The sequence below is a fragment of the Schistocerca americana genome, chromosome 5, assembly GCF_021461395.2.
Source record: "Schistocerca americana isolate TAMUIC-IGC-003095 chromosome 5, iqSchAmer2.1, whole genome shotgun sequence".
In the NCBI taxonomy this organism is placed as follows: Eukaryota; Metazoa; Arthropoda; class Insecta; order Orthoptera; family Acrididae; genus Schistocerca; species Schistocerca americana.
In genome coordinates this window covers 188,452,195-188,465,382 of record NC_060123.1, presented here as the reverse complement: position 1 = coordinate 188,465,382, position 13,188 = coordinate 188,452,195, and the positions used below count along the sequence as shown (strand labels likewise).

The window sequence follows — 13,188 nt, the reverse complement described above, 5'->3', positions numbered from 1 at the left end:
CCGGGTGGTATTGGGTAACGAAGGGAAAGCTTCTTTGTAGCTGATGCTTGGGAATGGTGGAGAGTTTGGAAATGTGAGTGTATGGCATGGGAAATTTGTTAACAGACTAAGTCTGAGTACCTGTGTGAGACCTTCAGCTTACTGGTCAAGAGAGTTCGTGTATCTGCAGATTTGCTGTCCCCTGTGGCCAGACTGTGTGGGAGGGATTTTTTGGTGTAGAGGAGATGCTGGGTGTCAAGATGAAGGTACTATTGGTGGTTGGTGGGTTTAATGTGGACAGAAGTGTGGATCGTGCCATCAGAGAGGAGTAGGTCAATGTCCAGGAATGTGGCATGCTGGGTTGAGGACGACCAGGTAAAGTGGATGGGAGGGAAGATATTGAGGTATGAAGGAATGAGGATGGGATGTCTTGGCCCTGAGTGCAGATCATGAATCACCAATGAACCTGGACAAGACCAGGGTTTGGGGCCTTGAGAGGCTAGGAAGGTTACCTCCAGATAGGTCATAATCGGATTGGTGTAAGAAAGTGCCATGCAGGTGCCCATGAGCATACCATGGATTTGTTTGTATACCTTCCCTTCAAAGGAGAAGTAGTTGTGTGTTAGGATAAAGTTAGTAACAGCAAGACCATGGGCACGAGGGGTGTTGATGTAGAGGGAAGTGGTGTCAGGAGTTACGAGTAGGGATCCAGGAGGTAAAGGGATGGGGTTGGTAGACAGTCGGTGAAAGAAGAGGTTGATATCTAGGACATGGGAGGCTAGGTTTCAGGCAGTTGGTTGGAGGTGTTGATCAATGAGGGCCGAAATTCGTTCAATGGGGGCACAATAATCAGCTATAATGGGGTGTCCAAGGGATTGTTGGGTTTGTGGATTATTTAGAAGGTGGGTGTGGTGGGTGTTATAGGGGTGAGGAGAGAAATGGGTGCAGGGAAGAGGTTCTGGGAAGGACCTAAGGCTTTAAGCAGAGACTGTCTGTTATGTTGGACTTCTGAGATGGGATCACTCTTGCAGATTTTTTTAGGTGAAAGATTCAGACAGTTGACAGAGGCTTCAGCCTAATATAACCTACTGCCCCCACATCCATCACCAAACAGTTTCCGCCCACTGTCCTATCTCCTCCTTGCAGTTCACATCCTCCACCCTCACTGTCCTCTGCTCTCTGCCACCGCCAGTCGTCTTTTTCCCTTCTCTGCTACTCTCCTTTTCCACTCCCCATTTCCTCTCTCTCTGATCCCCCTCCCCCAGAGCCCCCCAACATTGTGCCAGGCAGCCTTGTCTGACCATCATCTAGTCTGTGTATGCTCCAGCAGGCAGCACTGACTCCTCCTCCTCCACCTGTACGCTGCCATCCCTCCTCCTTCCCTGCCCATCTCCAGGTTGCTTCTTCCACTCCATGCAACACCATTCCTTTCTGGCCACAGTAGCCAGAGTGAGCGGTCATGTATGCATAAGCTGTGCTTGCTTGTGTGAATATATATTTGTGTTCCGAAGAAGTCTTTGGCTGAAAGCGCAGTTTGTAACAGTGTTTGCATTGTGCCTGTTTGCAAATTCAGTATGTCATCTTTACGGTGAGTAGGACACTCTCCTTTTCATAATACAGGGTGTACATAAGGTCCAGGAACACTTTCAGTTATTTATTGCACAAGGACATAAACATTCTACAGATGTCATACGTATTGCATTTTGAAGAGGAACTCTGAAAGTTTTTTTACAAACATTTGATATGCGAACCGTGAGTGACCCGGCAGACGTCAATGCAGTAATCGAATTCTTGCCATACCCGTCCCAGCATGGGATCGTCGACTGTGGCAGTTGCTTCCAGTATTCTCTCCCAGAGAGGTGGTACATCCACCAGATCTTTAATGTGTCCCCACAGAAAAAAAGTCACATGGAGTGAGATCTGGTGATCAGGAAGGCCATTTCATGAAACAGCATCTGAACTCGCCATGTTTGCGACTAGTGCTGACTATCACCAAATTAACAAGCTACGCTGTGGTGGTATACATGAAAAAAAAAAAAAAAAAAAAACTTTCAGGGTGCCTCTTAAAAATGACGTATGTATGATATCTGTACGATGTTTGGTTCTTGTGCAATAAATAATTGAAAGTATTCCCGGATGTTATGTACACCCTCTAAAGTTGGTAGTGATAGTACAACTTTGACTTGCCATATTTGATATGTAATATATGATTTACATTTCAAATTTTGGGCAGCATGCACACTCAGGAATTTTGAAAAATCAGTTTTACCTATTTCCCTTCCTCCAATGCTGTATCGTTATTGATGATGATGTGTCTTGCCTTGTACAGATTTTAATAAACTGTGTGTTCTTTTTTTCTGTGTTAAATGATAGAGCATTTACCGGGAACCAATCATTAAAATCTGTGAAATAATTTAATGTATTGCTTGTTCTGTTGGTTTCATTATAATACTTGGATCATCAGCAAAGAACGTGATCTCTGCTTTATCAGTGCAAGATACAAGATCATTTGTATATAGCAAGAACAGGAGTGGTCCCAGAATTGAAGTGTGTAGAATGCTTGTAGTAATTTGTCCACATTCGCAAGGAAATTTATTGTTAGAATTGTGTGTTTTCAGTTAAATTATTATTATATTTCAAAAGTCATAAACTTTGTTTCTCCAAAAGAATGCTGTGATTTATGGCAGTTAAATGTCTTAGATAAATCACAGAAAATCCCAGTAGGTGAAATCTTGTCATTCAGCTGTTTTAATTTATGTCCAGTGAAATGGTATATGGCATGTTAATGGAGAGCCCATTCTGGAATCCAAATTATGACTGACTCAGAATTGTATATTTGGAGATATTCTCAACCATTTTTAAATATATCTGTATAGGCTTCCATGGCCAGAGTCATACATACATTTCCTGGATCTAATACTACATCATGTTGTAAATAACTATGACTAATGAAATGAAAGTTTCGGCCACAGTTACAGTGGTCATGGCCGAAACTTTGGTTTTATCATTAATGGCTGTTTACAATATGACATGGTACCACACCCAAAAGACCTTTATTTTAATGTTCCAAAATACATTACTTTCCCAAAACTTCTGAGAAGGAGCTTAGGAGAGAAACAGTTCTTACTCCTTTTATTAAAGAGAGATTTAACAATGGTGTACTTTAATCTATCTAGAAAGATACCTTGTGTAATGATGGATTAAACATATCTCTGAGTACAGCAGCTATAACAGAAGTACATGCTTTTAATATTTTGGATGAACTGTTATCAGCTACATGATACTATTTGCTTTTAAAAAGAGTTAATTATTTTCCTGATTTTGCAGGGGGAAGTTGGAGTGATCCCATATTGATTGTGTTACTGATATCACATAAGCAGCAATGCACTTTTTATTTTGAGCTGCCTGTCTCAATTCCTCTATTACATTTAGAAAGTAATTGTTAAAGAGGTTTGCTATATGTTTGGTGTCAAAGGTCATTTGGTCATATTTAGTTACTAGATTGTCTTGTTCTCTGATAGACTTTCCCATTTACCTGCTTATTACATTTAATATTATTTTGATTCTGTTTTTGAAATTATCAATCTGTGACATGACATACAAGCTTTTTGACTTTCTTGTAACTCTTCTCAATAAAGAACTATACTTTCAGTAACATGTAATCAGCTGCACGTCTCTGCCAACCCAACCATTAGATACTGTTCTATCTTTCTGTTACATTGCCTTCTGCTTTTTGTTAACATAGTTTCTTTGATACACCACTGGCACAATGATTTGCGCTTTTCATTCGGAAACAGATGCAAAGAAATTTACTTAGAATGCATTAAATGCAGAAAACACATACAGTGCCTCATGTACATTCTACTGACTAATGCTTTCCAAGTTCCTCCTAAATATATCTGTTGTAAGTTTATTAACTGTTATGATGGTGATTCTTCAGTTTCTCCTGGCACATTTGTTGATCGAAGAGTCCACGGCTGTACTGCTGGTTCATAGTGTCCAACAGGCACAATATTTTGGCGATCAGACATGTTGCCACCGTCAGGTGTCCTGAAGAACTGAGCTCCTGAGGGCAGGCGGCCTCCATACATCCCTTCCCCTCACAGCCTTTCCCTCCGTAGTCCGTGCTCGTGGGCATGCATCTGCAGTCATCCAAATGGAAACCTACTTGTTTTTTCCATTGTGTGGATGACACGTTCGTCATCTGCCCCCATGGTAGGGACAAGCTCCTGGACTTCCTTACACATCTGAACTCCATACATCCCAACATCCAATTCACAATGGAGACCGAAGCGGAAGGAAGATTACCTTTCCTGGAAGTCATGTTCAAGAAAAGAGCTGATGGCAGGCTGGGTCACAGTGTGTACAGGAAGGAAACACAGCACTCTTCTCAGAGAATTGGTGAACACTGGTACACAGGGCGCACAGCATCTTGGACATAGTCTGCCCCAGGAACTGGAATGCCTCAGAACTGTATTCCAAAAGAATGGGTACTCTGAATGGCATATTAGATGGGCTCTCCACCCCACCACTTCAGTACAACATTTGGATATGGAAGAAGTCATGGAGAAAGAAATAGCTACTGCATTTATATTGTACACTGGCGCACTGTTAGGGAAGATCGGACACATATTAAAGAAATACCAAGTTAAAACTGTCTTTACCCCCCCCCCTCCCAATAAAACACGAGTGCTGTTGGGAAGGATGAAAGATGATCTTGACTTGTGGAAGGCCGGTGTCTGGCAGATTCCTTGTCAGTGTGGTAAGTCTTATTTGGACGGACAGTGCACACCATCGAAGATTATTCACGTGAACATCAAAGGCACTCGCAAATGAAGTATCCTAACAAGTCGGTGGTCGCAGACCACTGTTTGTTGGAAAAACACGAGATGAATTACGAGTGTACCAAGATCTTGGCCCAGACTTCTAAATACTGGGGCAGCTTTGTCAGAGAGGCCATCGAAATTTACACCAGGGATGAACTCATCAACCGAGACTGCGGTTATAATCTTAGCAAGACATGGGAACCAGCACTGAGTATAATTAAGAAGACACTCTGTAACGAAAACGATCTGGCGAGCTGGACGGATGCAGCAACTATACCGACACTGCCGTAGATGCTGACCCATGCGTATCCGCGACTACTGACATGTGCCTGCGGGCACAGACTGCGGAGGGAACGGCCCATGGGGGGAGGCGATATAAGGCGTCTGCCCACCCACAGGAGCTAAGTTTGTCAGCGCACCTGATGATGGCGACATGTCTAATCGCCGAAATATTGCGCCCGTTGCACACTGTGAACTGGCAGTACACCTGTGGACTTTTCGATTTTATGATGGTTTTCATTTTTGATTTAGAATTGTCATGTTGTTTGGTATGACGAATTGGCCATTGTGGCACAGTAAACCTTTTAAAACTTGAGGAACATTAACTTTGTTGACTGTGTCCTCACATTCAAAAATGTTGTCTAGTAGATTGCGCTGCTGAGCACAGTTTTGGTGCAAAAGTTTGCAATTTAAAATTTCTGTACCGTGTTTGTGCTCAGAAGCCTTTAAAAAAATTAATATTGAAATCACGATGAATTATCATTCACCTCCTTTTATAATTTAGGTGACCCAATAGGATTTCAGATTTTTCTATGAATTTTTCAAAATAACCAGTGGGAATCCAAAAGCATAATAATTTTAATTGTGCTGTTAGTATGACTTCAAAGGCACATGCTTGTGTATGTTGTTCTGAGCAAATACTAATTGTGTCCAAAAGTTTTGAATTTATGATTTTTTTCACATATGTAACAACTTCTTCTTTCTCCATATTGCTTCTGCAACAGGAAGCTGCTGATTTATAATTTCCATCATTTAACATTTTTAACCCTGTACAGGGTCTGTTCAAAAAATTCCAGAACTTTCATAATATCGTGCCAATGGTGTGTTGGAGCGAAATGCAGTTAGCATCCCTGCACATACCTGTGTTTAATGTGTAATTGCAGTAAGTTACATTGTTGTATGTTTGTTAGTTATTGTTCAGTGCTGTATTGAGTAGAACGTCGTGTCGCACAGTTTCAGAGTTTCGGTGCAGAGTTAAAGTAGCAATGCATCTGCATTAAATTTTGAGTGAAACTCAAGAAAACCGTTACAGACCGACACCAAATAATGCAGGTAGCCTATGGTGATACATGCTTGAACCGTTCTCAGTGTTACGAATGGTTCACAAGGTTTAAACATGGCGGGATGGAAGTTAAAGATGATCAGTTTTCAGGACACCCTTCGACGTCTACCGATGACTGTCATGTCAGGAATGTCAACGAAATTGTGCATGCCAATCAAAGACTGATTTTCTGAGAGATTGCAGAAGAATGTAACATTTCAGTTCTATCATGTCGTGAAACCCTGATGCAGCATCTTGGTATGTATTGTGTTGGCACTAAGTTTATCCCACAGCTCATGAGTCAATACCAGAAAGGCCTTCATCTTGCAATCTGTGAAGAGCTTTTGGATCATGCAGATGGAAACGAGATGTTCTTTCAGAGAATCATAACTGGTGATGAGATGTGGGTCTATGGTTATGATGTTGAGACTAAGGTTCAGTCTCCACAGTGGGATGAGAAAGGTTCTATAAGACCAAAAAAGCTCATCGGTTTAGGTCAGGTCAGGTCAAGTCAAATGACAAAGCCATGCTGGTAGTTTTCTTTGACTTTGATGGATAACACTATCGCTCAAAAGTTTTTGAACATTAGTGATTTTGAGAAAAAAATGCAATTTGGGACCAGAAATGTTAGAAATATGCATAAGTCAGATTTGGAACAATCTTTTATTGAAACTACGAGGGTTGAAATTTTAATAGTGGCAACTATTTATTTACAGCTTGTACAAAATAGATGTGTGTTTCAAAGTTTTACTGACCTTCAAAGTAGTCACCAGCATTGTGTATAACCCATTGCCAGTGATGTGGAAGTCGTAGGATACTCTTGGCAGTGCCAGTTGTGTTGGCAGTTCAAGCGGCGCAGTCTATTGCCCGACGAATTTGTAGCAGTTGTGAAGCAAATGCCGTGAAGTGTTTCCTTCAGTTTAGAATTTGAGATGAACTCACGAGGACTTAAGTCAGGGGAGTGCAGTAGGTGGTATAGCACTTAGCAGCCCCATCAGTCAAACAAATCAGTAACAGCTTGCACTGTACATGCTTGAGCATTGTCCTGCAAATTGATGGTCAGGTCCTGCAGAAAGTGTCATCCCTTCTATCTCTAAGCTGCTCGTAGGTTGTGTTCCAAAAATGAACGGCACAGAGACAGAAGCATTTCTTCACAGTAACTATCCATTTCTTCACTCCCTTTTCATTTGCTTTATATTTTATTTTCTGACCTGCCTATTTTTCCGTGCCCTCCCCCCTCCCATCTCTGTCACGTACAATGCAGTTAGCTTTCTGCTCCTATTAACTCAAACATGATGTTTTGCCAGTATTCACTGTTTTGCATATTACCCTATCTTCCTCCTTTAAGCTCACAGGTTTTCAAAATTTGTCCGGTGGAGTCCCCAACAATCAGCCTTTCCTCTCATCCCGTCTGGTAAGTCTCTCCTGACCTGGGATTCTATGTGACTTTTCCGAACTCAGCCCATTTCCTAATCCTCACTGTTCCTTCTCTGTAAACCCTCATCCTTCCCCTTCTACTCTTCTGCCAGAAAATGGACCCACTGACTCCTATAGCTTGCAAGTTCAACTTTATGTATGTATTCTACCACTGCCACCTGCTGAGTAGATTTTTGTCTATCCAATTACATAATATACAGAGTGATTCATGAAGATATGCAGATACTTCAAAATGTTATTCTACAGGTAAAATAAAGAATAAAGTTCATATAAATATAGGTCTGCAAAAGTTTAGTTATGGAGAGATGGCTAATAAAAGATTTTGCCTAAAATTTAGCAATTTCACTAATATGAAGCCATCGTGAAATTGTATGAGGTTAAAGAAAAGCATGATTTCCATTTATTTTGTTGTTATTGGTCTGGTGAATCTAATAAAACATGTCCCAGATGTGTATTTGCAGTAGTTTTCCAGAACATCCTTAGAAGCAAAAACAAGATTTCGTAAAAATTTTAATTTATTAACTATTTGACCCAATTTGTTTTTTAAATTCCAGACAATTGCACAAAATTTTCGACAGAAATGGTAGAGAATTTAATTTTTGAAAAATGATGGTAATGACGTTAACTGAAACTGTATGAATTTGTTGGATAATCTGCTTTTATTAATACCATAGCACATGGTGAATTTATGTTAAACCGGAAAAAAACAAAGCTCAGTGTTAAAGAAGTGTACAGTTTACATACATTTTCACAATAAATGTGCAAAAATATCTCCACCCAGTTCAATGCATTTAGCTGCACTTGTATGAACAGATTTTGTTGCTCATTTCAGTTTCACTTAAATACACTGTTGTTGTTATGTTCTTTCACTGAACAGTATAGAAAACTAACTCGTTTCAATGTTAGGAAATGACTGAAACAACTCATGTACGGTTGCCAACAGTGACATAAACGTTTTTACATTCCTAATGGAAAGTAAACAAATTTACTTGTATAATATTCCTTGCTTCTCTGGATCTTCTGAAACAACTGCAGATACACATCTGGGACATGTTTTATTAGATTCACCAGATCAATAACAACAAAATAAATGGAAATCATGCTTTACTTTAAGCTCATACAGTTTTGCGATGGCTACATATTAACAAAGTTGCTAAATTTCAGACAAAATCTTTTACTGGCTGTAACCCTGTAACTAAACGTTTGTGGACCTACATTTATATGAACTTTTTTCTTGAGTTTTACTTGTAGACTAATATATTAAAATATTTGCATATCTTTGTGAATCACCCTTTATATGCATGTACTAATTCATATAATTTTATCTTATATCAACGTAATTGTATGTACTTTTAAAAAATAATTCTTTAAGCTATATGCTAACTACATAAAGTAAATGAATATACACCCATTAAACAATGGAAATTTGAATTTATATCCCTTTTTAAGTATTAAACAAGCATTTTCCTGTAGTATATATAATGTCCTCCATTCAAAATAAAAATAAATTTGAGTACATAATCATCATGTTTGCTATTATCATTTCAGATGCAGATGAAGCTAGACTTGCAACAGTTAAAGCCAATACTGAGAGAATTTGGGGAATATCCTGAAGCTTATAGGAGATTGATTTGGAAGACAATATTGCAGTTGCCTCATAATGAGTCAGCATATGTTTCTCTTGTAAATAGAGATTGTCATCCAGCATACACTGATATTGAAAACCAATACCCTTTGGAAAACAAATCACTTCTGAAACACCTAAAAAGGTAAGTGTCCTATATTTGCAAGTGTTGAAATGTACAACTATTTGTTGTACTGACATTCCACGATACACATCAAAATTGTGCTTTGGCAGATTTCAATGTGAAGAAGTATGAAAACAGGCAGTAATTTATTATAATGGACCTTGGTATAAAACTTGTTCTGTGGCTATACATAGCTGTGGAGTAGGGTAGTAGGGTATTACTTAATAAATCTTTGGAAACTGTCAAACCATATTATCATTACTAGAGTACAGCAAGTACCCAGTACCTCATTGTAGGGTGCATGATGATTGCAAGTTTCAGTGTGATAAGGAAAAAGGGATAAATTCTCCTGAAATGGATCACAGTTTTATGTTTTTCTGATGGTTCATGTACCTATCTGACAAACATCTCCCTGTATCACAATGTAAGTGCATTTCATATAAAAACCATTACAAATGTTGGATGATACAAAAAACCATAATGTTTGTTAATGACACAATCATTACTGATCAAACATGTAAACTCAACCTTATCGGACAAGCTCACGTGATAGCTGAATAAGCCTACAAGTGGTACAAGCTAACCGATATGTCTAAATCTCACAGAACGCACAATATGTAATTAAAGCAAGCAAAAATGACCTGCTACCATCAGAAGCAGACATTAGTCATCATATACCAGTACTAATTGAAATATTGTGTGTAAAATTCTTGGGGTCCAGTAGAAAAAAAAATTGAGTCAGCTCATAGATAAGCTAATCAAGGAGCCCAGTTCAGCATGTTTCTTGCTTTGAAGATGAAATGGCAGGTAACCTGGAGTTGGGAGTTTAAAGCACTGAGTCAAAAATTAGAGAGCCTCTTAACATTATGTATTTGCTTGAGTGGCATTTTAAAATTTGCAAAATAACCAATAAGAAACCATTATAAAACATTTAACACATATCATAACGAAAAAGATAATTTAAGTCATTAAATTCTTAAAGAAATTTGTTGGACATATGCAAACTTTTTTTAGTAAGAGAATCTCTTTTAAAGACATTTTAAACAGAAAAATAATGACATTTTATGAGAGTTGAAAGACCTGAAACAAATGCATCTGTTCATTGAACCGAACTTAACACAAGGCAGCTACCTTGAGCTCAGCCCAGACATCGTTCCATCCCTTCATTTAGATCAGTAATTGTAGAGTGTACACACACACACACACACACACACACACACACACACACACACAAAAAAAAAACCACTTATACACAAAGTAAGAACAACAGAAATAAATTGTGATAATCAAGACTAAAATGTAAATTCTGGTTCCTTTTGACAAGTGGGATTAAAATGACTCGGGCTTTACTGACAACCTGGAATGCTGATCTACATAGGCGACTAAGACCAAAATAATGGTCACTGGTCAAAGTTAGATGTTGCCGCAGATGAGACTGCAAATTCAGTCTCTATAGCAAAGCCTGTTCAAAGAACTTATATCACCTTAGTCAGAAGTAACAACAGGTGCTCATCATTTTTCTTTCTACTATCGTTCTTGGCTGTAAGTACTGGCAGCTCAGCATCCACAACCATATCAGTAGAAGCAGGAAATATGCTGGCTATGAAGATGCAAACCTGTGACCATGATGGCAAAAGGGAAGCACTAATTATTTGAGAGGTTTGACAAGTGACAGATATCGATTCTGACACACACACGACTCAGAAGTACTTTTGTCATCTTAATGGGGTGGTGCACCTAAGTTAAAATATTTATTCAATAGAAAAAAGGAACTTGCAATATAGATAATAGCACTTCTTGGAGGTATCTCTTTAAGGATACTGAAATTCTTACACTCACTTTCCAATTAAATTAAATGAGCACATGGCACTATTGGCAGGAAGACCCCATCTGGGATTGTTTGGCCCTGGTGCAAGTATTTCTGTTTGACTTGCGCGTCTTTGTCGTGAAGATGAGACGAAATGACGAATGTTACACAAACATTTAGCTCCCAAAGAAAGAAATCTCCGTCCCGGCCAGGAATCGTACTCGGGACCCCGCGATGTAGAGGCAGCAGTCCTAGCCACTAGACTACCAGCTGTCTTCTACTTCCTGATATATTTATGACTTGATGATGGTTTTTGTTGCTGACTGTAAAAATCAGTGACAACAGAATTATAATTTGCACAATCACGGCACAAAACACAAAATAACTCCTATATAAATATTTCCTCCTTGTCTGTGGTTCAGTGCTCGAGATCAAAGTATACAGTAAGCTCCCATCTAACATGAAGCAAGATACTGTGAATCCCAAAACATTCAAAAGAACATTAAAACTTTAGTTTGTCACTCACTCGTACAAATTACCTGAACATCTAATTTCAAGAAGCGGAAAGTTCTCTTAAATATATGACAAGTAGCAGAGTTCATTATAATCAAGTAAATATTAAGTTAATGGAATGAGATAAATGGCAGCTATTTAATTGTTTTTCTGAAGTTTGCAGCCTTCTTTCTAATTTTATTTCATTAAGTTTACTTGGCTTAAGCACGAATACCATTAAGCACTATAGTGATAGTTCATTTTTAATCCATAATGCAGAGTAAGATTCAATGATTTCTTAAACAGTTTAGTTTGTTACCATCCACAATGTATATAATTTAGAACAGTTTCTTCACTGTCTGTTTCAAAGAGTTCTTTTAATTTATTATGACCTGTTTTGGATCTCTTTAAAAACCATCATCAGAGTTTATGATATTTGCACATGATGCACTGGTTGCAAGATATGATCAAGATTTTCAAACAGAAGCAAAATGTGTGCTTTAAGATTTGTTATAATTTTCTTAGATGTGCTTTGTTTCTTTATATCCTTGAAGTTTCTGCTTCTCGATGGGATCTGTGGAACGCAGTGAATGAATAAAAACAAATACAAATTAGAGGCAGGAACTTGCACAATTTTTTTCAGCTTTTGTGTTAAAGCCAGGATAAAAGCTTAGGAAAACTAAAATTAATCAGGTTAAAGTGGATGTGATGCTTAATGTCTGCAAGTTAGACAGATGAAGAAATGATTGCATGTAGGCAGAACAGGCATTTGCAGATGTAAAGCTACTGAACCAATCAATAGTAAGTAATTGTTTCAAAAAATGGAATGTAAAATAAATCTTTTATGTGAAAGCCTGATCATGATGTGATGTAATGATTGTTTTTCCATCTTCTAGATTGTTATCCTGCTTGGCACACTGGTGTCCATTATTTGGAGAAACGAAGTTTTTACCACTTTTTGTTTTTCCTTTCATCAAAGTGTTTCAGAGTGACCCAGTTGTTTGTTTCGAATCTGTGGTGACAATAATAAGTAAGTGGCTCTTGTGACTTAACATTTTCTTTCAGATAAATTAGAGCAGAGCTAAATAAAGAATGTGGTATCTTTGATGTTTTTATGAGATCTCTTATCTTTATTCAGTGTATGATCTTTGATAATTAACTGCATCATCATTGTCTTACCAAAGTTTCCTGGATGAACTGTTCTAGTGCTTGCTGTTTATGTGTGTCACTGTAAGTGAATTATACTAAGAGAAAGCCCTAAAAACTTCTCTTCAAACGGGGTTTCATTATGTACTGCCAATAGACATTTCATCTTATTATTGCACACCATCAGAAAGGCGTGAAATTTTGTTCACATATAATATGGCCAGATGAAACTTTGAAACTTCCTGGCAGATTAAAATAGTGTGCTGGACTGAGACTCAAACATTGACTTTCGTGGGTAAGTGCTCTACCGAATGAGCTATCCAAGCATGACTCAAGACTTGTCTTCTCATTTTTACTTCCACCAGTACCTCATCTCCTACCATTCAAGCTTCACAGCTGTTCTCCTACGAAACTTGCAGGACTATTGCTCCT

The 13,188-nt window shown here is 38.4% G+C and overlaps 1 protein-coding gene across 4 annotated transcripts in view; it reads left to right on the top strand.

Annotated features, from left to right (window-relative positions):
• Positions 1-13,188, top strand: part of LOC124615314 (TBC1 domain family member 31) — a 282,280-nt gene that overhangs the window by 116,262 nt on the left and 152,830 nt on the right. For all 4 annotated transcript variants that reach the window (XM_047143109.1, XM_047143107.1, XM_047143108.1 and 1 more), the window contains exons 10-11: positions 9,112-9,332; positions 12,507-12,640. In XM_047143109.1, the coding sequence (XP_046999065.1) occupies positions 9,112-9,332; positions 12,507-12,640 (355 nt within the window). The remainder of the gene's footprint in view (positions 1-9,111; positions 9,333-12,506; positions 12,641-13,188) is intronic.